The sequence below is a fragment of the Microcaecilia unicolor genome, chromosome 11 (assembly GCF_901765095.1).
Source record: "Microcaecilia unicolor chromosome 11, aMicUni1.1, whole genome shotgun sequence".
Lineage (NCBI taxonomy): Eukaryota > Metazoa > Chordata > Amphibia > Gymnophiona > Siphonopidae > Microcaecilia > Microcaecilia unicolor.
In genome coordinates, this window is record NC_044041.1 from 63,486,233 (window position 1) to 63,512,394 (window position 26,162).

Consider the following 26,162-nt stretch of genomic DNA (forward strand, 5'->3'; position numbering starts at 1 on the left):
AGAAATCCTCGACAGACTTCCTTGTCTTACACTTCCCTCACTGCAATAAAATTAAATGTAAAACAATTCACACTGCTGGATTCTCCTATCAGTGTACTGAGGTGGAATTCATTGCATAAGCAATTATGTCACACTGCAGAATATTTCACATTTTGCAGATTGCTAAAGACACACATCTGATGAGATTGTTTATTAAAGACAGAAGCAACCAATCCAACATCTAAACTACAACCTGCAACACTCATCACTCCATCACATTTTATTCTAATTATCACAATGTTTTTCATATAATCTGACTTTCCTTAGCGTCTCTCCAGACCGGCCCAGAAAGTGGCTGATGAGTTGTGCATGTCTTCCAGTAGGTGGAGACTGAGAACTCAGACTCTTGTGAGAGCCAATAAGAGCCTGGCTAGCTAGAGCAGGATCATAAGTACATAAGTACATAAGTAGTGCCATACTGGGAAAGACCAAAGGTCCATCTAGCCCAGCATCCTGTCACCGACAGTGGCCAATCCAGGTCAAGGGCACCTGGCACGCTCCCCAAACGTAAAAACATTCCAGACAAGTTATACCTAAAAATGCGGAATTTTTCCAAGTCCATTTAATAGCGGTCTATGGACTTGTCCTTTAGGAATCTATCTAACCCCTTTTTAAACTCCGTCAAGCTAACTGCCCGTACCACGTTCTCCGGCAACAAATTCCAGAGTCTAATTACACGTTGGGTGAAGAAAAATTTTCTCCAATTCGTTTTAAATTTACCACACTGTAGCTTCAACTCATGCCCTCTAGTCCTAGTATTTTTGGATAGCGTGAACAGTCGCTTCACATCCACCCGATCCATTCCACTCATTATTTTATACACTTCTATCATATCTCCCCTCAGCCGTCTCTTCTCCAAGCTGAAAAGCCCTAGCCTTCTCAGCCTCTCTTCATAGGAAAGTCGTCCCATCCCCACTATCATTTTCGTCGCCCTTCGCTGTACCTTTTCCAATTCTACTATATCTTTTTTGAGATACGGAGACCAGTACTGAACACAATACTCCAGGTGCGGTCGCACCATGGAGCGATACAACGGCATTATAACATCCGCACACCTGGACTCCATACCCTTCCTAATAACACCCAACATTCTATTCGCTTTCCTAGCCGCAGCAGCACACTGAGCAGAAGGTTTCAGTATTCTCAGTCTCCAGCAGGTGGAAGGTGGTGAGCCCTTCAGTCTTTTTCTTCTTCTTCCTCCTAATCTTTCCTTGTTTGGTGGGGGAGAAAAAAAGGTCTTACTGTTTTCATTTTCTTCTGTGCTGAAGTGTTACGGTTAACAGTCAGGCTGAGACCAGCGGGGGTTCTTGCTAAGCCTCGGGGATGTCATACTCGGGTGGCTGGGTCCCTCCCCTCATGACCTCCAGTGTTTCTTTTTAGTGCAGGCAACATCCTTCTTTATAGGAGAGTATTGCACTACCTCAACCCCTTCGCAGGAAGGGTGTTCTGAATTCTGGGAGAGAGACAGCCACGTTAATCTGCATGTTAAATAAATAAACACGTGAACAAGCAAAGCATCTCTGTTTTAGGCTCCGTTTTGCTTCTTTAGTGCAGCCCTCCCATGTTTTGGGTTGGGTGCTTGGCGGCTGTTTTTCCTTCCAGGGGGAATCTTTTGTATACAAAAAAAAGCCTCACTCCATGGCAGAAAAGGATAGGTTCTGTATGGTATGTCAGCAACGAGGTCTTACGGCGGTCGGAGTATTCAAGTTCTGCATTGCTAAGGAAATACCACTGGTGTCGTCTTCATCCGAGTCTGCGGGTTTGTCAGCCTCTGTGGTTTCTCTTCAAATGTGGGTGCTCATTTCTCACCAGCTCCGGTTTCGGCAGGAAACGCCACCATTTTAGATAAGCAGCCTGTCGCGGTGGAGCAGTTAACTTATGTTCTGGAGCTTCTTCAATGCCTGTACCTGACCAGAAAGGCGTCCCTGAGGACGGATTCCCTCCTGAATTTATATTGCAAATGTATTGGGCTTTTCTTTTACATAAATCAACTCCCTCTGCAACAGCCCCTTCTTCTATATCAGTGAAGCCTTTATCATCAGCTAAGCAACCAAGGTTTCCTGGGACTTGGAAGATGAACATGTTTCTTACACAGATCCTGAGATGCCTGTCCTCGAGGAAGATGCGGGCATGGGAGATACAGAATTCTCTGAGGACACTGGTCCTGATCCAGTTGAGGAGTGCGAGTTCCTGGAGAAGATCCTATGGTGGTAATGATTTTTCATAAAAAGAATTTACAGGAGCTCATGTCTGGTTTCTTCCACTTTAAATTTTGAGGAAGAATTCCCAGCTGTACAGCAGTGCAAGGTCGATCTTTTAGTCAAGGGTATCAGAAGGACTGGTAACATTTTTCCTATGTTCAGGATATCAGAGATATCATCCAAGCATAGTGGAACATGCCAGATGCTCCATTTTGTCTTTCGAGGTTCATGATTCGTCTTTATCCAGTTCCAGATCAGGACAAATTGCTTCTGAAGCCTCCTGTGGTAGATGCGGTTGTCTCAGTGGTTACCAAGAGAAATACAGTATCAGTAGATGGTGGCATAGTTCTTAAGGACATTCATGATAATTGTATGGAGTCTCTTTTAAACACTAGTTTTGATGTCTCTGCTCTGGTGGTACAGGCAGCCATTTGTGGTTCCTTGGAAGCCAGAGCTTGTTTTCACTGCTCCGATAGGACGTTGGATGATTTCTCTTTAATAGACGAGGAAATGGCAAAAATTGAGATGGGTTCTGCCTTTTTAGCGGATACCTTTATATGATTTGCTGAGTGCTACTTCTAAGTCTGTGGCATTGAGAGTAGCAGCATGTCGAGCCCTGTGGTTTTGGGGTTGCTCAGCTGATGTGGCTTCTAAGCTTAATAAGTTTCCTTTTTGAGGATCTTTTCTTTTTGGTGACGAGCTTGATAAATTAGTTAAGAGTCTGGGAGATACTAAGGTTCCTTGACTACCTGAGGATCATCCAAGGTCTGCTGGTTGCGTTTTTCTTTCCATTTGGAGTCATGGCAGATATTTTTGTCAGTTCAGATTTGGTAGGGTAGCTGCTTCTTAGAAGTCTTGATTCTTTCATAGGTTCTAGTCCTTTTGTGGTGCCCGACAGGGAAGTAGAGATGCAGGTTCTTCCTTCCAGTCCCTGGCACATCCTTCCCAATAGCTCAGTTTTATTGGAGGTGGGTCCAGATTACCTCAGATCAGTGGGTTCGCAAGGCTATTCGTGACAGGTATGCCTTATAGTTTGCGTGGCAGCTACGAAGTGCTTTTCTGGAGTCTCCTTATTAGTCTTGTCTCAAAGCGGGAGCAGTCGGGGACACCCTGCAGAGGCTTCTTGAGTTACAGGCTATTTGCCCAGTTCCACCTTCGGTTATCAGAACAGGGCGCTATTCCATTTACTTTGTCGTCCTGAAGAAAGAAGGGTCCTACTGGCCGATCTTGGATCTCAAAGCAGTCAACTTGAACGCTCAAGGTTTTTAGTTTTCATATGGAAACTCTTTGCTCAGTCGTAGTCGCCGTGCAGTCAGGGGAGTTCTTAATGGCTCTAGACTTAACAGAATTCTATCTGCACATCCCAATTCAGCCATTACACCAATGGTTTTTTTGCTTTTCGATTTTGGGCAAGCATTATCAGTTTTGGGCTTTGCCTTTCGGCCTCGCTATGACTCCTCGTACATTCACAAAGGTCATGGTGGTGGCAGCAGTGGCGCTCAGAAAAGAGGGAATTTTAGTTCATCCTTACCTGGATGATTGGTTGATTAGGGCAAAGTCGTACCAGGAGAGTCTGCAGGTCACGGCTCAGGTTGTACAATTTCTTCAATCTCTTGGATGGGTGGTAAACCCTCTCAAGAGTCGTTTAGTGCCGTCTCAGACCCTTAGTTATTTCAGAGTCTCCTTTGATACTGTTCAAGGGCAAGTGTTTCTTCCGCACAGCAGAATTCAGGATCAGATTCGTACTCTCCTACGCAAACTGGTACAGTGTGCAAGAGACTATCTTCAGGTCTTGGAATCCATGGTAGTGATGATAGAGGTAGTTCCTTGGGCCAGAGTGCACATTAGACCTGTACAGAAGTCCCTCTTGTCCTGTTTGTCTTTGCAGACAGATTTTCTACGTGTCAGACTGCAGCTCAAAACTGTGGAGCTTCAGAGTCTACGTTGGTGGTTTTGCTTGCAAAATTTGACCAAGGGAGTTCCATTGGATCCGCCGCAGTGGATAATGGTGACAGCCGATACCAGTCTCAGGGGCTGAGGGGGGCATACTGTATGAGGCATCTTGCTTAAGGCCTTTGGTCCCAGGACAAAGTGTTCTGCTTGATCAATCTGCTTGAATTGAGCAGTTCATTTCATTTTGCCCTGCAGGCTTTTCATCATCTAGTTGAAAACAAGCCCGTGCGCATTGTCTCGAACAGTGCGACAGCAATGGCTTACATCAATTGACAAGGAGGGAAGAGGAGTCGTCTGTTGGAACAGAAAGCAGCTCTTCTCATGGATTGGGCAGAACATCGTCTCTCGGAGCTGTTGGCAACTCATGTAGCAGGGACAAGAATTTTCAAGCAGATTTCTCAGTCAGCATACTCTAGACCTGGAAGAATGGGAACTTAGTGCGGTAGCATTTCAAGCAGTTCTCAATCGCTGGGGTATTCCAGTCACGGATCTGATAGCAACAAATCTCAAGGTACCACGATTCTTCAGTCGCAGGAAGGATCGCAAAGCAGAGAGCATAGATGCTGTTCTTCAGCTTTGGCCGTTGGAGCTTCTTTATGTGTGTCCTTTGTGGCCTTTTCTAGGGAGACTCATTCAAAGGATCGAGGCGCACAAGGGTCTTGTAATCTTGGTAGCGCCAGATTGGCCTTGCAGGCCTTGGTATGCCGATCTCGTGCATCTTCTAGCAGACACTCCATTGAGGCTTCCAGAGTCTGCCTTCTGATCCAGGGTCCAGTAGTTCATCCAGATCCGGCTTGATTTTGTGTTATGGCTTGGCCCTTGAAGGGGCACGGTTGATGGAGAGGTTACTCTACCAATGTGATTGTCACGATGCTTCGTTTGTGTTGTCAATCGACTTCTCTGAATTTTGTTCAAACTTGGTGCATTTTTGAGTCTTGGTATGCTGACCAGGCAATTTCTTCATTTTGAGTTTCGGTGGCACAGATCTTATATTTTTTGGAGGATGGTTTTGATAAAAGGCTTAGCTTGCTTCACTTAAGGTGCAGATTGCAGCATTATCTTGCTTTTAAGGTTGTATCAAGGGGAAAAAACTTAGCTAGTCATCCAGACATTTGTTTCCTTCTGGGAGCGAATTTAATTCGCCCTCTTAGATCTGTTTTTTCCTGCTTGGGACCTCAATTTAGTTCTCTCGATCCTTACTAGACCCCCTTTTGAGCCTTTGACAACTTCCTGTCTTAAAGATTTGATGCTCAAGACGATATTTTTGGTAGCCATTGCCTCATCTAGATGCTATCGGAGATGCAGGTGTTTTCCTGTCCGTCTTTTTTTTTTTTTTTTTTTTAGTTTTCTAAGGAGCACGTAGTCTTACGCCCTGCGTTCCTTCTTTCCTTCCTAAGGTCTTGTCAAGATTTCATGTGAACCAAACGGTAGTTTTGCCTTTGCTAGGTTCTTCCTTCGGGTCAGAAGACCAGTAATGTTTGCATAAGAGTTCTGAAGCAGTATTTGCCATCTACAGAGGAATTTAGACAATCAGATCGTCTTTTTTTGCTGATTGGAGGTTCCCGCAAAGGGTTGGTGGCATCTAAACCCACCATTTCTAGGTGGCTTAAGGATATGATGGTTTCCACTTACCTTCTTTCCTGGAAACCTGTTGCAGAAAGAGTAAAAGCCCACTCTACCAGGGGACAAACGGCGTTGTGGGCTGAGCGTTTTTTGGTTCCTGCTTTGGAAATATGGTAAAGCGGCAACGTGGTCTTCCTTGCATTCTTTTTCTAAGCATTACAGACTTGATGTTCATTGTCGTCAGGATGCAGTTTTTGGCACAAGTGTGATTACGGCTGGATTGTTAGGGTCCCTCCCATGAATGTACTACTTTGTTACTTCCCATCAGTCACTTTCTGGGCCAGTCTAGAGGGATGCTAAGGATGGAGAAATTAGATCTTACCTGCTAATTTGCTTTCTTTTAGTCCCTCTGGACCAGCCCAGATCCTTCCCTATGCTGTCGTTTTCAATTAGATTATTTCCACTTCTACAAGGTCAATGTAATTTACAGGTTCTTTAGGTTCCAGGTAGAACTGCTTTGAGCGTTTGTGATTTGTTGAGAGTTAAAAAGCAAAACAAAACAAGGGCATTAGGTATTCTGAACAGATACATACCTTAACCTTGATCACTGACTATAAGAGGTGTATATATACTAAGAGTGGCTTTGTAAAGATAATACTGAATCTTCCTCTAGTTAGCCAGGGCTTTTATTGGCTCTCACAAGAGTCAGAGTTCTCAGTCTCCAATTCTGGAAGGCGTGCACAACCCATCAGTCACTTTCTGGGCTGGTCCAGAGGGACTAAAGGAAATAAAATTAGCAGGTAAGATCTAATTTCTTCTTATAATTGATGTTACTGGATTTGACACTACATGTTCTATGTAACTAGGAATGATTGTCAGTTGTTACAATGTGAGCCACGTTGAACTCGAACCTGTTTGGGATAATGTGGGGCATAATGTCATAAATAAATAAGGGAGATCAGCACCTAATTTAGACATGAGAATTTACACCAGGTTTTAGTTGGTGTAAATCCTCATGTCCAAAATTGGACACAGAGCCTGGCACCAAATGCTATTCTATAAACGATGCCAAACTCAGAACTCCGTTTATAGAATTGTGCTAATTTTTATCGGTGCATATACAGAATTGAGTCCATAATGCTTTCAGCTTTATAGTTATTGGGTTTCTCCACATGTGCTGTCTAAGCAAAGTATTTTTTAGCATATTTTTTTTGCATTTTTCTAATCTTTAGTGTTTTGCTATTAGTCCATCGAAGTGATGTATGGACACTGGTAATATGTTTTTTTTGGGGTTTTTTTTTAGCCCCATTTATCTTTTATAAGCAGTGGAGTTTTTCTAACCTACAATGGTGATTTTTTTTCAGGGTAAAAGTTCCCTGTTTTTTCTGTAGTTGTCACTGATGTTTTTTCTCCATTGACACAGAGCAGGTGAAGTTTTCCTCTCTTTTTTTTTTTATTTTTATTTTTTTACAGTTTGGGTGGTTTATTGATTTAGATTAGTTTTGCATATGCCATGACACTGAACCTCACTTTTAAGCTGGGATTGATCTCTCGTGAACTTGAGGGCCAAATTTAAACATAGCTTTTACCTTTTGAGTACTGAGGCATAATGAAGCTGGATAATCCAGCTTGGCAGGTAAGTCTGGGCTGATAATTGGAGTCGACCAGGGAGCCTTTACTGACAAGGCACAAAGTGTGTGTGGCCCATAGAAGAGCTTGAGCTTGATTTTGTGATCTCCATCAGGTTCTTCATTTGCTCTATATGTTCTTCCCTTATGGATTTTGGATTTTCAATGTATTCAGGTCTTGTACAGTATTATGAAGCCTAAATTCACCTGAGTTGTCATGTATTTCCTTAATCAGGATGCCTTTTGTTATGAGGGTCTTTAGGATGTTATAGGATGTGGCTTCACATTTCTGTTTTTTGATGTTTGGCACGGGAAAAGGAGATTTAACTAGATAGGTTGTCATGGTGCAGTTTTGGAGGTGGGTTTGGTGACTGGCTCCTTAAAGAGGGGGAATGTCAAAAATACTATTTTTAGTATTAATTTATCAACATTTATAGCCTACACCACCCACTGTGCTAGGCAGGCAGATGATTCTGCCTTTTTGTTAATCATTTTTTCATCTGATAAGGAAGGGGGTGTGTGTATGTGGGGGGATCAGCACAGGGGGAGGTGTAATAACTGCTTGAGATGATTTATATCGGCGGGATCCTGGGAGTAATAGAGTTGTTTTTTTTTCCTAAAGATTCAAATGATACTGGGAAAATAACAAGTTGTAGCCTGCAAGAAATATGGAAGAGACTGCTTACAGGTCTTTTCATTTATTTTATTGTATTTTTGTTTCTCAGATGGAAATAAGAAAGAGTCTTCATTACCTGTGACATATCCTAGCCTCAGGTGAGTACATGCTCCAGTGCCCCCACCACTACCACTGCATCCTAGCCTCAGATGTGTGAGAAATTAGGAGATGACTTTCAGAACAAAGATGTTGAATTGTTTATTGAACAATGGAATAAGTCATTATTAACAGCATTAGATGAATTAGCCCCAATAAAAGAAGTCAAGGATAAATCAGGAGCTAATTTTCAGTTTTGGTTTTCTGAAGGATAAAAAACAATTAAGGTGAGAGTTGAGAACTTGAAAGAAAATGGAGAAAAACTAGAGAAGGTGACTTAAAGGAGGATTTCATCATAAGAATGGAAGAATTCAAGAGCATAGTAAACGAAGAGAATAGTATTATCAGAAAAGGATTTCAGAAGTAATTAATAAACCTAAAGAGCTTTTTGGGATTGTTAAAATGTTGACTAAAGATAAACAGGTAACAGATAAGTATATTTCTGTTGATCCTGAAACTTGGTATTTATTTTGAGGATAAAATAAAGAAGTTGGTATCCAAGTCTGACGATGCAATCCCTGTACGATAAGGAACCTTTAGAGGTGAATACTTGGAGTGAGTTTCAGGAAATTAGAATTAAGTGAAACTCATTTTGAGATCTTTGTGTCTAACTAATTCTAGTGGCAATTTCTCTTCAACAGTGATTATATGAGCAGCTGGATCAAGAATGATAGTTCCTCTTAGTACTTCTTTAACACAAGGAAAACTTCGACATCTTTAAAAATTGCTTCAGTGCAACCTTTAATTAAAAATTCTAATGTAGATTATGATCTTCCCTTTAATTTTTAGACCTATCTCTACCTTTAATTGCAAAACTGATTTAAATAGTCGTTTTAAGACAATTGAATGATTTTATAGGTGAGAACAACATATTAGATCCTTTTCAGTTTGATTTTAGAAAAGATCACAATACAGAGTCTGTGTTGTTACCCACTGATGATGTTATGAAGTAAGAAATGGATCACTGTTACAATTATTTTCTGGTGTTACTAGATATTTCTGCTGTGTTTTGATACTGTGAATCGTGTAATTTTTTTAATAGGCTGAAGGTATGCAAACTTTCTGGCATAGTGTTAGAATGGCTCTGTTTTTGTCTGAGTAATAGACAACAGGAAATGTGTGCTGAAGATCAAAAATCAGTTACAGAAGTTACAAACTGGAGTCCCTCAGGGATAAGCACTCTCTGCTCTATTGTTTAATTTATACCTGGGTCTATTGTTCCAGAAATTAAGGACCCCTTTTTATAAAGTGGCAGCACACATTCCGCCACTTTGCCGTGCGCCAGTCTGGCACTACTGCCGGGCTATCGTAGGAGCCCAATGGTAGTGCCTGGCCCTAACACGCACCATTTCTGGTGCTGAAAAAATAGTTTTGATTTTTTAGCACTGGGGGCTTACTCAGCGGTAATGCCAGCCTCGTGTGCTGCCCAGTTACCGCCAGGTTAGTGTGGGATCCCTTACCGCCTCCTAAATAGGAGGCGGTAAGGGCTCCCCCGGAAATGGCCACGCGGCAAGTGTTACACTTACTGTACCGTCATTTCCATTTAAAAAAAAAGTCCTTTTACCCGCTGTGGTAAAAGGGGGGCCTCGGTTCACTGCAAATCCACGCGTCGACACTACTGCAGGGCCCCTTTCACCACAGCTTGGTAAAAGGGGCTCTAAGGGATTTGAATTTATATTATCATATATAGGCAGATGATGATCAATTTTTCTTTGGATTTGATATTGGGGTAGATTTGGGTATGCAAAGATTAAAGCTTGCTCTCAGAGAAATTGCTGACTGGTAAAGTATATGTTCTTTTTATATTAGCCTTCTCTGTGTTTTAGCCTTCCCGGATGTTTCTTTCCTCTGTGTATGAATGAATATCTTTCCTATTTTTAATTACATGTTCTTTTTTTTTTTTTATTTTCTTACTGTACTTTTTTGCCTGTACACTGCTGTGCTCTGTTCTGCCTAGGCAATTAGAAGCAGTCTAGCAAATCACAATAAACTATATACTATTAGAATGAATAACCTAGCTTTAAACATGAAGACAACAGAAATTTTAGTTGGAGAGATCCTATATAATAATTTGCACCTCCAACGTTCTGTCTGGATGCCTGGGTTCGTAACACAATTCCCATTGGTCCGTCCTTGCGTCGGAACATCATGACGTCAGAGGGTAGATCAATGAGAGGAAAGTGAAACCAGCACCAGCCAGCAAAAGAACGTTGGAGGTGAGGATTAAATCGATGTGGAATCGCCCCTCCCTCCCCCGTCCTCTGAATTTCAGAGCCCCCCCCCTCCAAGTTCCAGGGCCCGCTGCCCCTCTCCTCCGAGTTCCAGGGCCGCCCGCCTCCCTCCCTCCCTCCCTCTATTATTATTATTAGCATTTGTATAGCGCTACCAGACGCACGCAGTGCTGAACACCTGATACAAAGAGACAGTCCCTGCTCAAAAGAGCTTACAATCTAAATAATACAGACAGACAAGACAGTTACGGGTGAGGGAAGTAATGGGTGAAAAAGGAGGAAGGGACAAGAGGAGGGCAATTGTGGCTAGGAGCTAAAAGCAGCAGTGAAAAGGTGGGTTTTCAGCATAGATTTGAAAACAGGTAGAGATGGAGCTAGATGTATAGGTCCAGGAAGTCTATTCCAGGCATAAGGTGCAGCAAGAGAAAAGGAGCGAAGCCTAGAGTTAGCAGTGGGGGAGAAGGAGGACGACAAGAGAGACTTGTCCAGTGAGCGGAGTTCACGGGGAGGAATGTAGGGAGAGATGAGAGTGGAGAGGTAATGGGGGGGCTGCAGAGTGGATGCATTTAAAGGTCAGTATGAGAAGTTTAAACTGAATACGGAAGCGGACAGGGAGCCAGTGAAGTGACTTGAGGAGCGGGCTAGTGTGGGTATAACGATTCTGGCAGAAAACAAGTCGTGCCACAGAACTTTGGACAGATTGGAGAGGAGAGATGGCTGAGCGGAAGACCAGTGAGAAGTAAATTGCAATAGTCCAAGCGAGAGGTGACAAGGGTGTAGATAAGGGTTCTGGCAGCGTATTCAGAAAGGAAGGGGCGAATTTTGCTAATATTGTAGATAAAGAAGCGACAGGTTTTGGCGATCTGTTGAATATGGGCAGAGAAGGAGAGAGAGGAATCAAAGATGACTCCAAGGTTTCGAGCCGAGGAGACAGGGAGGATGTGAGAGCCATTAACAGAGATAGAGAAAGGGGGAAGAGGGGAGGTGGGTTTAGGGGGAAAAATGAGAAATTCTGCTTTGATCATGTTGAGCTTTAGATGGTGTCTCAGTGGCAGCCCGACCTGCGTTGGCTGCTCCCTCCTTCCCCTGCGAGTTCCATGCCCCCATTTTCGGAGTGCCACACCCCCGCGCCTCCCTCCCTCTCTTTCAGTGGCAGCCCGACCTGCATTGGCCGCCCTGTTCTCGCACTCCTGCGCCTGCCCCTCGCCTTCCTGCATGCCGGCTGTAATTTAAAAGTTCTTACCTCGGTGTACACCGGCAGCAGTGAAAGTACAGCATGCACGGCGCTTCAACGTGCCTTCTCTTCTCTCTCAGCTCTGCCTCTGGTCCCGCCCTCATTTCCTGAAGGGCGGGACCAGAGGCAGAGCTGAGAGAGAAGAGAAGGCACGCTGAAGCGCCAGGCGTGCTGTACTTTCACTGCTGCCGGCGTACACCGAGGTAAGAACTTTTAAATTACAGCCGGCACGCAGGAAGGCGAGGGGCAGACATTTTTCCCCCACTTCCCACTACATGCCAAAACTTTCCCCTCATCTTCTCTCCTGATCACACACCAATACACACCTGTATGCATTTACATGCATAGGGGTTGAAAAGAATTCCATGTGCTATGTTTTGCATGTTTTCCCCACTTCTTCTGTTCTTGATATAAAAGAAATACAATTGTTTTAGGAAAAAAAAACATGTGTACTTTGCCAGGGCCTGCATAAATCTGTCCACACGTGGTTGGAGAGCAGAGCAGCGTATAAAGGGGAACCTTTGGCCATTCCAAAGCATCTTTCATTTTCCAGCATATCCTTGTTGAATTGATTTGCACTTTTCTGACCACTGACAAGTCAGTTATGACCCATGAACTGCATAAGCTAAAGGCTATAAAATGCCTGAAAGCTGCATCTTTATTTTCTGCTGAGAGCTGTAAATTCGAGGTCATACTGATTCAGCAAGGAGTGCTCTTCTCCTCCCCTGACAGAAATGGTGCCACCGACTCTAGTTCAGCAAGGACACAAAGAATACGTAAACAGTTTGAGAGAGAACACTTGAGAATCACGCAAAAAACACTACTAAGAAGATGTTCCACTCAATGTGGAAATTAAAAAGAGTAAGACCTTTCTTCCCAAGGACCGTCTTTCGCAACCTGGTACAATCAATGGTACTCAGTCATCTAGATTACTGCAATGCACTCTACACTGGCTGCAAAGAGCAAATAATCAAGAAACTTCAGACAGCTCAGAATACTGCAGCTAGACTCATATTCGGCAAATCAAAATATGAAAGTGCTAAACCCCTACGAGAAAAGCTACATTGGCTCCCACTCAAAGAACGCATCACGTTCAAAATATGTACCCTAGTTCACAAAATCATCCACAGAGACGCCCCAGCCTACATGTCAGACCTGATAGACCTACCATGCAGGAATGCCAAAAAATCATCCCGCACATTCCTTAATCTTCACTTCCCCAACTGTAAAGGTCTAAAATACAAACTAATGCAAGCGTCAACCTTTTCCTACCTGAGCACACAATTCTGGAACACGCTGCCGCGCAACTTAAAAACGCTCTATGAACTAACCAACTTCCGCAAAATACTGAAGACCCATCTCTTTAACAAGGCATATCACAAAGACCAACAAATATGAACTCCAATACAAATATCCAGAACTGCATTACAATATTTGCTTGTTAAACTACTAGTATGTTCTATGATTACCATGTTTGCTTGTTAAACTACTAGTATGTTTTATTATTATCATGATACCCAAGATCCTTCTATAATGCTAAATGTATATCTTCTTATATGCTTCCACTGTTCATGATGTATTGTAAGCCACATTGAGCCTGCAAAGAGGTGGGAAAATGTGGGATACAAATGCAACAAATAAATAATAAATAAGATGTGTGGAGGTTGTTAGACAAAACAATGATAAAGTTCTGGGTCCAGGAAAGATTCCTGTAGCAAAATAGCACTATAATCTCCTGTGAAAGAAACCTTGGACTTCTGTTTTTTTATAAACATTTAGATACTGTGTTCTGTATTCCATAACATAGAATTTTTCCATTTTATGTAAACAATAAAGTAAGACAGAAATTAGCTGAAATAAGACAGAAAATAGCTGAAATTGCAAGGTTGTGTGATTTGGGAGGGACATTCCATTGTGCAAAAGAGTATATAAGTGGCTGCTGTGTGGTATTTAGATAGAGGCTGAGATGATCAACTGAGTGACTCTTTACCACAGTGGTCTTTCTCCCTCTCATAACAAATTGTTATTTGTTACTGACTGATTGCTTTGTTGTTACCTAATTTGGTAAGTAATAAAGACTTTCCCCTTCGAAGGAAGATAGTCTCTGTCTTCTCTGTTTCCTCTATCCACTGTATCTTGGGGTGGGTGTAAGGAGGCAGAAACCCTATTTGCCCCATAGGTCCAAATGGTATATTTCCTATGGTAAGTAGAAATATATCAGAGAAGGAATTCCCATATATTATAGCCCTTCCCTGAGACTAGGTAGTTATCAGAGGGGACCTTGGACTCTACTATAAACATTTGAGGATTTGGTATGAACACGGGTTCGATTGATGTAAAGTGGAGTCAGAGGTTATTATGCTTTACTAATTCCTCTGGAGCTAAATTTTGAAGTGTGTTTTTGGTAGGATTATACTTTTAAATTTGGGTAAATTTGAGCTGCAGATTATACTGCCAATTTTAGGATCCTAATTTTTTTTCCAGTTTCTGTTTCAGTGACAGGATTGCAGAAACTGTTCAGTGCTCAAATATGTTTTCGGAATCAGCTGTCAGACTTCTGAAATTGATATGTATCCACTGTTGGAATTTTTAAAAATTTTTTCAGGTGTGAGAGATCTTTTAGACTCCACTATAAACATTGTGTAGTTCTTTCTCTTGTAATATTATTTTTCCTGACAGACTTAAAGCAGAGGACCATGAGTACAATAGAAGCGAGTTAAAAACCACCCCAGCATTTCGAGAGTTTGTTGCAAAGAAGCTGGAAGCAATGATAGACAGGTAATATTTATGTTCAATATCAGCCATCTCTTACCTGACCGCCACCTGTTCTGTGCCCTTTCAAGTTTCTTTATTGCTTGAGGTAATCAATAGAAATAAAACAAAATAAAACATGGAAAAGAAAATAAGATGATACCTTTTTTATTGGACATAACTTAATACATACTTTATTGCTTGATATACTGCTAAAGGGAGACTACCATCAAAGCAGTTTATAATATTACATATGAATGGGAGAGTTACAAAAAGGAACTACAATGTGTATAGAAAAGAAGAAAGCGAGAAAGGGAAGGAAGAAGGGAAAGGGCAGGTAAACCCTAGATAGAGTAAGGAAGGGACAGCATAGTTTCCAACAGGCCATGTCTCCCAATCCCTGCTCTAAATCATAGAATAAAGTTCAAGTTAAAGACCCCTATAATTTTGTAGAGAAATGGGTTTATAGGGAAGTCTTAAATTTCGAGTGAGATAGCATAGTATGGAGATTAATAGGGAGAGAATTGCAAAGTGTAGGTCCTGATACGGAATACAGTTTTCCTAAAAATAGTCAATGACACTTTGTGAGGTGTAGAGACCATAGGGAGAGATGATGTATGGCTGAGCTCTCAAGAAGGAATGTATGGCAGCAAATGTTGAGAAAGAATGGGAGGTTGACTGGTAACCAGAGTTTTAAGGATCAAAGCTGTGATCTTATAAACATTTTCTACAGGACCTATGTAGGACTATAACCCCTAAATGCATGCAAACGAGGATTCTGGTTTGACCCATTCTTTTGTAATGTTCTATGTAAAGTGTCTTTTCTTTCTTGCACATTTGCTCTTCAATTCTAATTTGTATCTGAAATCACCCAGAGATCTCTCTCTCTCTCTGGTTTTGTAAGCCACATTGAGCCTGCATGTTTGTGGGGATAATGTGGGATATAAATACATTGATAAATAAAATTAACCAGTGTTCCTGACATAAAAAAGGAGTGACGTGGTCATATTACTACTACTACTAATAATAATCATTTCTATAGCGCTACTAGACTTATACAGCGCTGTACACATTATGTGCAGGTACTTTCTCTCACAATATAAGTTTTTTTGTACCTGGGGCAATGGAGGGTTAAGTGACTTGCCCAAGGTCACAAGGAGCTGCAGTGGGAATGGAACCCAGGTTGCCAGGATCAAAGCCCACTGCACTTACCATTAGGTCACTCCTCCCCTTATATCTTTGTCCACCCAGGATTAATTTAACTGCTGTGTTCTGTACTAGTTGTAAATGATGCAGTTCTTTTTGGCAAATACCAATGAATAATGCGTTACAGTAGTTGATTCTTGTCATGATAAAAGAGTGTGTTAGGATGTGAAGTGCATCTGTTTCCAGGAACAGGCAAAGTGATCATAGTTGGCGGAGTTGAAAAAAGGACTTAGAAATCACAGGGGTGATATGTGCAGAAAAGGTCAAATTGGTGTCAGTTGTAACTCTGAGTATCCTACGTGAATCTAGGATACAGATAGGGCTACCAAAAAAGGGTTAAGTGACTCACGTTAGACGAGAGAGGATCTGTGGAAAAGATAATTGCTTTTGTTTTATTAAAGTTTAACTTCATTCTATTAGACTCGATCCATGAGAGGATCTGCTCTAGTTTGGACAGTAATACAGACTGTGCTGATGAGTCAGCAGGATTAAATGTTGTGAGGACTTAGATGTCTTCAGCATATATGAAGAGGGTAAGACCAAGATCAGTGATGTGTTGCAAGCAGTGCCAGGAATATGTTGAACAGCAAGGGTGCCAACAAGGACCTCTGTGGGACCCCACACAGCACAGGGAAATAATCTGATAAGGTGTCCCGCCAGAGGACACTATGTGCAGTCTTTCTAGGAGTAAAGCATGGTCTACTAGATCAAATACTGAAGACAGTTCTATGGATAGTTATGGGATGGCTTAATGCTGAGATGGAGAAACCTGTATCTTAGTAATAAGGGCTATAAGTGCTGATTCAGTACTGTAAGAAAATCGAAAACCAGTCTGACTAGGGTGGAGGACAGAGGCAGTCCCGATACGGTCTGTCAAGTGTGATAGCACAACTGATTCTGCAACATTAGAAAGGAACGGAAGATTGGCTATAGGACAGTTTTTAGGAAACATCACTGGCTAGCAGTTTGGTGTCTTTCTGTTTGGATCTTATGATGGCCATTTCCATAGGTCCCACAGATCAATCCAGAGACTTGTAGGCTTCCTCGAGGTAAGTTTACTGGGGAGTTTAAAATGAATAAAGACAAGCCAGACGGAGGAGCATTGTGCATCGCTGCCAGTTAGCTTGGGGGGGGGGGGGGCGGGGGGGAACCACTCAGGGATCTCTGCCCTTTGATGTTGGTGCCATCGGAAGCCAAGAAATACTGCTCCCGGTGTGGGAACCAGAGAGCAGCGTACACGGGGTGTGAAGCATGCATGCGTCAAGCCACGCCTGACAAGTCGCTTACCGTGAGTGCTCCGACTTTGGGAGACAGCACGGAAGTACTGGTTCCCGCTTTGGTGGGAACCTTCATCCCAACAGTGGTGCACACTCCTGCGGGCGCCATTTTTTCTTGCCAACCATTTTCAGTTACAGTACAGCGCATGGCGGAGGATCAACGCCAAGGGGAACAGTTCTCTTCTTTGTCTGATTCCAGCTTGTAGGGGGAGCCCTTGGTAGCTGCTGGGAGCGAGGAAACCCCCTTCTCACCGGAGTCTGTGCTTTTAATGCACAAAGCCTTTCTGATGAAATGGGTAAGGGGCCTTCAGGGTGCTGACACCTCCCCCAGACCGCTCTCCTGTCAGCAGCTTTTTAGGCCTAAGTGGATGAGGTTTCTTTTGCATCAAACGTGGAGGATGCCCTCATGCCTGGGTACTCTCCTCCGGGGTCTGTGGAACCTCTGGAGGACGGAGAACTACCATCTGAGGAGGGGGATTATCCCACAGTGCCACGTTTGTTTCGCAGGGATGAACTGCCCGCTCTGATAATCTGAGCACTTGAGATTTTGGATATTTCTTTGCCTTCGGCAGGTCCTCTGCCAGCCCGCTCTATTACATCTGGAACCATGTCCCCCACGAAATCATTCCATTTTCAAGAGGCTATGAAGATCCTCAAATCGGCACAGTGGGATACGCCAGACACAGGTTTTAGAGTGGTGCGAGTGATGTCACACCTCTACTCTCTGCCGGTGTCAGACTTATAGTCCTTACAGCTGCCCACGGTGGATTCTTTGATTACAGTGGTCACTAAGAAGACCAGCCTACCGGTCAAGGGCAGTATGGCGCTGAAGGATCCCCAGGATCATAGCTGGAGTTCTCCCTCAAACTTTCATTTGAGGTGGCGGTGTTAGGTCTCCAGGCGTCTGTGTTTGGCACTTACGCAGCTCGGGCGTGTCTTTCATGGGTTCAGAAGGCCTCCTCTATGGAGGAACTCGTTTTTTTGCCAGCCTTGGAGTCTGGTCTGGCTTACTTAGTGGATCTGCTTTATGACCTATTGTGGGCTTCGGCCAAGCAGGTGTTGTTGGCAGTGACAGCACGCTGATGGATTTGGTTGCGGCATTGGGCGACTGATGTCACCTAAGTCACGTCTGGCACGACTGCACTTCAGAGGGAAACTTCTCTTTAGGGAAGATCTGGAGAAGATTGTTTAGGCGCTGGGCGATTCGAAAGGCCGATGCCTGCCCGAGGTTAAGCCCAGGAACTTGTCCTGCTACGTGTTCAGCTTTCAGTTCAGGGAAGCAAGGCGCTACCTCCAGAGAACACGATTTTTGCATAAACCGCAGCCCTTTCGGGGAGAACGCAATCCTTCAGCCTCGAGAACACAGTTGGGGGCACGAGGCACCCAGTGATGCCAGCTGTCCCACTTTATGAGGGAATGTGCCAGGATAACTTCAGACGATTGGGTCTTGGAGGTTGTCTGGGACAGATACAAGCTCGAGTTCGCACGTCTCACAGCAGATTTTTTCCTGGAGTCTCCCTGCAAGTGGAAGCAGTTCAAGAGACCCTGGCAGAATTATGATGGATGAGGGCAGTACGTCCAGTGCCCCCGGAAGAATGTTGCCTAGGCTGTTATTCCATCTACTTTGTGGTCCCAAAAAAGGGAGGCTCGCTTCAGCCCATCCTGGACTTCGTTCGTGAACAAGGCCTTGTGGGTTCACCATTTTCGAATGGAAACCTTGTGTTCAGTCATTGCAATGGTGCAACCGGAAGAGTTCTTGACCACTCTCAATCTCAAGGAGGCTATCTACACATTCCTATCTGGCCCCCTCACCAGCGTTTCCTTCGCTTCATGGTACTCGGTCAACACTTTCAGTTCCAGGCCATGCACTTCAGCCTGGCTACAGCGCTCCTTCGTCTTGCTTGTCTTCATTCTTTTTAAACTCCCCAGTAAGTCTTACCTCGAGGAAAGTCTCTGGATTGATCTGTTGGGACTAATGGAAAGAAAATTATCAGATAAGAACTAATTTTTACTTTTCACAGGGAGGGGAACTGGCCAGATGTAAAACTGCATGTCAGAATGTCTTTAATCAGAAGGGGGGGGGGGGGTAGACGGGCAATCAGACTGGCAGGACAGGGATCATGAGAGACAGTGGTATGCCTATTAGATCGAATTGCTGTGGAAATTGAGGACATTGATGGTGGATCTAGAGAAGAGAGGACTAATGGGGACTGAACAGGGTTTGAGTGGTAATCGGGAGTCCCAAAAGTGCTAGTGCCCGGAGATGTAGTGACAGCAGTGGAAGCCATACCTGCTCGGGTTGACTCTATTTTCTGCAAGAAATATGTTGCCAAATCAATTTACCAGTATCACAGAACTGGGCATTAAAGGTATATCCTGGGGGCATTGCTTGGGTAAGGTAGGCCAAGTCTCTTAGCTGAAGCCATGTTTGTACTAAGCATAAAAGGTCAAGACCTTGAGTGGTAATTAAATCATGTCTGTGAAATTGCTTACCTGTAAGGGACCGCACATTGAGAAGCCCCTCTCGGATTGCAGCAGGCGTGGTGGGTATGGAGAAAGCTTGAGCAGTACATAGAAGGTGGCAACAGGGGATAGTACCGGCCCCAAATGACAGGGATTTGTGCATCAGGAGGCATGGGGAGAATCTGAGGAAGGGTGCTAGTAGAGCAGTAAACTAAGAGCAGGAATGAAAACAGAGACGCAGTTCCATCAACGTGAGCAGGGACCGACCCAACATAGTCAGGTGTATACTCTGGGTGCGCACAAAGGAGCATGCACCACAGTTAGAGAGGAAATTTAAAGCTTAACACAGTGACATCACCTTCCCACCTGTGGAGACGGGAGAGACAAAAGGTATAACGTTTAGAGTAATAATTCTCTTGTGTGCGCTGCAGTCAGAGAAGAAATTTAAAGCTAACAGTGACATCACCTTCTTACAGTAGAAAAGGGGCGGGGCTTTAGATGTGACTCAACAATGTTATCAGAACAGGGAATAACTACTACTACTACTACTTAGCATTTCTATAGCGCTGCCAGGGTTACGCAGCGCTGTACAATTTTAGCATGGGGAAGGACAGTCCCTGCTCAAGAGAGCTTACAATCTAAAGGTTACAAACTATGTAGTCAGTGTAGGTAACTTACAACTTATGTAGTCAATGTAGGTAGCTTACAATCTAAAGGTTATAAGCTATGTAGGGAAGGTGGTTAGGCGCCAAAAGCAAGGGAGAAGAGATGGGCTTTGAGTAAGGACTTGAAGATGGGCAGGGAGGGCGCATGGCGTATGGGCTCGGGAAGTCTGTTCCAGGCATAAGGTGATGCGAGGCAGAAGGGGCGGAGTCTGGAGTTAGCGGTGGTAGAGAAGGGTACAGATAGTAGTGATTTGTCCTGAGAGTGGAGGTTACGGGTGGGAACATACGGGGAGAGGAGGGTAGAGAGGTAAAGGGGGGCTGCAGATTGAGTGCACTTGAAGGTCAATAGGAGAAGCTTGAACTGTATACGGTAGCGGATCGGGAGCCAGTGAAGCGACTTGAGGAGAGGGGTGATATGAGAGTATCGATTCACGCGGTAGATAAGACGTGCGGTGGAATTTTGGACAGATTGAAGGGGGGATAGATGGCTAAGTGGGAGGCCAGCGAGAAGAAGGTTGCAATAGTCAAGACGAGAGGTAACGAGCGAGTGGACGAGGGTTCGGGTGGTCTGTTCAGAGAGGAATGGGCGAATTTTGCTAATATTAAAGAGGAAGAAGCGACAGGTCTTAGCTGTCTGCTGGATATGGGCAGAGAAGGAGATAAGCCACATAACTTGTGGAAACAGAGAGATAAAAGGTACAGCATTTAGAGCAATAGCTCTCGTCTCATGCTGTCTACCCCTTCCTCTTTGCTACATGCTTCCTTCCCATGCTGCATGCATTCTCTCCATCACAGCATCAGCTATGCTGCCAGCTCCCTTTCTTATTTCATATTTAGCAAATAGTGCAGTGATTTACGAGTGAGAATAGAGACCTTACAATAAAATGACCCCGTAAATAAGATAACTAAGTTTCCTATTTAACCTCAGACACTCAAGAGTAAGGTTTATGTTTAAATCTTTTTTATTAAGAACAACAACAATTGTACATGTTATACAATGAAAGGTATCCAACCCAATAACAATGTGCTAATTCAAAACAGCTTGTGAACATTTTACTTTCCCCCCCCCCCCCCCCTCCTCTACCCATCCCCTCTCCCCTCCCCTCAAGCTATGATCAAAACCAGCTTCAAACAGTGCTACCATCCGTAAGGTATTTCGTTCAAGGTATTGAGAATAAGAAAACTCTTCCTCATGAGGTGGTAGATTAAAAGCACGACCTGCTGCCCAGGGCCTTGTTTCTCATAGCCCTTCATCTAACATCTCCACCTTTTACATGAATCGTACAGCTTTATTGTTCACATCAACACCCTTAAAGACTAAAACCATTCCCATATGATCAGTTGTCGGCGGTGTATGTCTCAGCATCGTCCCCCCTCCTCTTCCCTCCCTCCCCTCCCTCTCCCCTCCCCCCCAGTACTTCTCCCTACCTCATCATTCGCTCTTACTCTACAGTCATCCCCATTCACTCCAACTCATTCAATACCTGACTTCTAACTCTGGGCGCTACAACATTCAGATATGCTGTCCAAATTTTTATGAAAAAGAGTAAGGTTTAACGGGGACAAGATGGCCACCGCATAGAGACGGTGTGAACAACGCTCCTGCTTACTTGAGCATTATGTGTTTTCCTTAAAAAGAAAATGCCACATACTAAAAGAAAAGGGGTCGTGAAAAGGGTCCCCTCGCCCTCCGCTACCTCAACACCAACTCAACTAAGCTTGGTTCGTTTTTTTACACCTACCTCCCAATTGCCAAGGGAAAGCAGGCCCGCTGTGGAGCAAACCGGAGAAGCGGAATCTCCACGGGTTGAAGATGCTTCCCTTTCCCCTCCATCGTAGTTGCTTCCTCTGTGTCCGGCAGCATTAGCAGCCCCAAGGACGACCCAGTACACCACTGGAAGTGTGGTTGGAGAGGCACCGAGAGAGGGACTTGAGCTGCTACAACCGATGCCGTGTCCTGAGAAGTCCTTCTTGGGAAAATTCCGGAGGTAAATTTAAACTTGATCATCTGGACAATGTTGAATAAAATGAATGAAACTCTTCTTAAAACTTCTGGAGAAGTCCATGTTTTAAATGAGAAATTTGAGGAATTGAAACAAACTTCAATTTTATGAAAATTCAGAAAGAAGTAGATTCTCTTCAAGAATTAAAAAATGTTGTAATAAAAGACAGTAATGATGTCCGTCGTAAGATTGAGCAAATTGAAAATTATAATAGAAGGCTAAATCTGCGTTTTTTGAGCTTTCCAAAACTCCTAAAAGATACTTAAATGACAATTTAAAATTTCCTCTTGAAGCCATTCCCCCTGTAAATAAAATATATTATATTGCGAATTCTCTAGAGAGAGACGGAAAAAAAACTGATCCAATACAAACAAATGTGGATTCGGAAAATAGCTCTATTAGAACAAACTTTGGATAATTGTGCTGAAAGATCAACCCTCATAGTGTCTTTGGTATTTGAGCAGGACTTAAATGCCATTATGAGACACTATTTTAAGAATAACAATACCCTCTTCGGAGGAGAAAAGATATGGATCTATCCAGACGTCACGAAACAAACCCAGCAAAAAAGGAAGCTTTTCTTGGCAATGAGAAAAAGGACACTAGAGATAGGAGGTTCTTTTTTTCTTGCATATCCGTATAAATGTATAGTCAAGATAGGTATGACCAAATATGTTTTTTATTCACCAGACCAGTTAAAATCGTTTTTAGATTTGAAGCAACTTAAATAACATCTATATGTATATTATTGGGAGTATGTAGCGAATTTTCTGTTAAACATAATTATAATTTCCACATGTAAACTTCTCTATTCATTTGGCCCCTTTTCCTAAACTTAGTGGTCTGAGGAAGCCAAAATTGTTTCTTGGTAAATTAGTTAATTTGACAATGATTGTGTATTTTTTTTCTTGGCTGTATTTCATAACAAGTTATGCTTGTCATTAAATTTGAAATCAATAAACAAACAAATAAATAAAAAAGAGTAAGATTTAACAAAAATCTGTATGGAACTGGGAGAAATCATGCAAACCTCCAAGCTCCTTTCCCTTGTGTTGCTTATACTCTCACTGCTCACTTCTATTTTATTTTATTTTTGTTACATTTGTACCCCGCACTTTCCCACTCATGGCAGGCTCAATGCGGCTTACATGGGGCAATGGAGGGTTAAGTGACTTGCCCAGAGTCACAAGGATGTGCCTGAAGTGGGAATTGAACTCAGTTCCTCAGTTCCCCAGGACCAAAGTCCACCACCCTAACCACTAGGCCACTCCTCCACTCTACTTCCTGTAGCTTGTTTAAGAAATGTTCCTTTTTTTGTTTGTTTGTTTCAGATGCATCTTGGTGTCACAGAATGAGGCCACACCTGCAGTAACAGCAGTACCAGAGGCACAGTCCCAGGAGGCAGGTACGTTTAATGCTTCATGCTGATGGTTTCTAAAGAAGCTTTTGTAAGCAGTTTCACTCGGTGCCAGTGAACATTGCCTGGAACCCTTTGTCTTAAGTAGAGGAGTAACTGTGCTGTTACAGTCGCCCAGCCTAATACCTGTCATGGAGGCTCCAGGTGTTATATGCATCCTATTCTTCTTGCAACTTTTTTCTGTTTCAGGCTTTCGATTGTTCTTCTCATCTATTGAAGAAGATTGTGGAAGAGCTGCTGATGTTCCTTCACAAAAACAAAATGCTCCTTCTAGCTCAAGGTGACAAAAGAGTTTGGGATTTTACTGTGTCTAGAGGTGCTCTTGTGCACAGACTAGCAAGAACAGTGGAGGGAGAGAGAAAAATGCTTTTTTCTGCTATTTTGCCTATATAGGTTACTTCTAACCAAAAGAGTGCATAAAATGTGTTGCACAGTCACAGAAGGGAGTCAGAGGTATTTTGGTCAATAAAGGGTTTGCTTGGGCAGGGGTAGGTTTTTGCACTGTTAGCCAGATGCTTTGCTGTGCTTTATGTACTATACAATGAACATGGAGCCTCTGTGTACAGAAATTATGCACAAGATGAACCACCTCTGTTCATATCCAGAATGTCAGAAGTGTAAGTGAGCTGACAGGCAAGATGAGACTGTGAATGGTGTCTGCCTCTTATGCTATGAGCAATGGCTATTCTTTCCCTGAGTAACAGTTGATAGTTTAGTTATGCTGTTCTCACACATGGCACTCTGGTTTTCAGTTGTAAGGAAGAAATAGATGAGCTTGTAATATGCTCCTTGTTTTTGCCCTGCAGTGAAGAGGACAGTGAAGATGAGTGGCAGCGATGCAGAGAGGTTGCAGTATCTTTTAAAGACATCCTAAAGCAAAGTCATCTTCCTGTCATGCATCTGGAGGCCAGCCAGGTCAAAGGTCAGGAGACAGGAGATAAGAATGTCAGGTTGAAAAAAAAGTACAAGAAGAAGAGAGGCAAAACAGAAGCAGGTGAGAAAAGGCACAAGACCACATGGTGTGTGAACAGCATGTCACATCCTGCATCATCCAAGGGAAGAAGGAACAAAAGGGCTAAGGACTCTGAGCATCCCAGTGTCTGAGGTTCTCAAGGGCTCAGAAGAGGACCAGTGTCTGAGGCTCTCAAAGATAGTAAGGCCTGAGAAAATAGGATTACTGGCTGCCTCTGCTAAGACTGTGATGTTATAAGCATTATTTGGTCAAAAAATGGATCTCATGAAAAGTCTAGGCCATCCCCCTTGTAAGGAAATTTGATGAGGGGCCTTCATGTTGCTCCCAGGTTGGTAGTGCATAAGAAAAGGTAGGTGAACCAAGAGACACCACGGTCTTGGACTTCTGCAGGGAGAAGGGCTATGAAACATGCTCCCTGTGTACTGTGCTGTGTTCTTTACCTCTGTAGAGATGGTTTGCCAATAATAAAGTGCTTCATGGAGTATGTCCTAACCTTGCACAGGTACACCTGTTTCTCTGTTACTCAGCATGGCAGCATAGTGGTTGATGAATAGTTTTCAAATTCATGGTAATTGAACTGATGGCATTATCTTTTCATCAGCAAACCCCTCCGAGAATTCTCTGTCTACTCATTGATGAGGGCTCTCTCTCTCTTCCTCCAGAGTCTTGTAGAACACAAGTGTTGGATTACTCTGGGGAGAGAGAGAGAATTCTTCTCTCTAGAAGCAATGTTCAGGTTCGGAACTGTGCTCCTGTGTCCTGTAAAACAGGAAATGTGTGCTATGTTCTTTCTTTATTTGGGGCAGGGGATTAGAGTCCAATTGAATTTTGGTTTCAGCTTCGGTGCCAAGACCGGCTCAAAATCTGTGATCTGCCTTGTTTCTGTTTCAACCAAAACTGCCTGTGCATTTTTGGCTGGAACCAAAACTATGCTATGCAGCCCCCAGTCTCTCCCTTCCTCCCCCCCAGACCCCCCTCCTCTGCGATAGTCCCTTCCTGGGCCTACCATGTCAGACTTGTTAATGGCTTGTGAGGGTATGAGTGATCCCTATATGCTCCTGCCTCAAAATGGCTTCTGGGACTTCCAGCGGCAGTCACGGTAGCCATTTTAAGACTGGAACCAACACAGGCAGGAGTAATCCTCAGTTGCTTACCCTTAGAGGGTAATTTTATAAGGAGGCGCCTAGATTTAGGTGGCAAGAGTGCTATTCTTCTGCACCTAAATATAAGCCTTGGGAAAATTTTATGTGTAAGAAATTTTAACAAGGCTCATATTTAGGTGCAAAAGAACAGTGATGTGTGCTGTCACTTAAATATCTTTGCTCAATTTGCCTTGCTAGTTTACGCACATATAGTTTGAGTACATCTAGCTTTCTGCACATGATGAAGTGTCAGCGCCTAAATATGAGCCTCAGAAAAATTTATGTTCAAGAAATTTTAGCAAGGTTCATATTTAGATGCAAAAGAACAGGTGCTGATGTGTGCTGTCACTTAAATATCTTTGCTCAATTTGCCATGCAAGTTTACACCAGTGGTGTAGCGATGGGTGGGCCTGCCCCCCCCCCCCAAATTGGCTCTGGGGCCCCTGGATTGGCTGGTGGTGGTCCCCAACCCCCGCCAGCGGAAGCGTTTGTCCCACGCTGGTCTCGCTGCATTGCCTGCCCTGCTTTTCTCAGTTGTGCCATGCTGCTTATTTTAGTGAAACTGAGCATGCGCGACACTGCTGCATCATCATACCTTGGGGACCCCTGTCAGCCAAGGTAAGATGATGATGTGGTGGCAGTGG

General features: G+C 43.5%; 1 protein-coding gene across 2 annotated transcripts in view; it reads left to right on the forward strand.

Moving 5' to 3' along the window:
* The window catches only part of C11H12orf43 (chromosome 11 C12orf43 homolog), a 32,131-nt gene extending 7,565 nt beyond the window's left edge, over positions 1 to 24,566 (forward strand). The window contains exons 2-6 of one of the 2 annotated variants that reach the window (XM_030217384.1): positions 8,110 to 8,158; positions 14,301 to 14,399; positions 23,318 to 23,391; positions 23,593 to 23,683; positions 24,210 to 24,566. In XM_030217384.1, the coding sequence (XP_030073244.1) occupies positions 8,110 to 8,158; positions 14,301 to 14,399; positions 23,318 to 23,391; positions 23,593 to 23,683; positions 24,210 to 24,507 (611 nt within the window). In that variant the 3' untranslated portion in view covers positions 24,508 to 24,566. The remainder of the gene's footprint in view (positions 1 to 8,109; positions 8,159 to 14,300; positions 14,400 to 23,317; positions 23,392 to 23,592; positions 23,684 to 24,209) is intronic. The other variant, XM_030217385.1, reaches the window with a different exon arrangement.
* Positions 24,567 to 26,162: the final 1,596 nt, after the last annotated feature.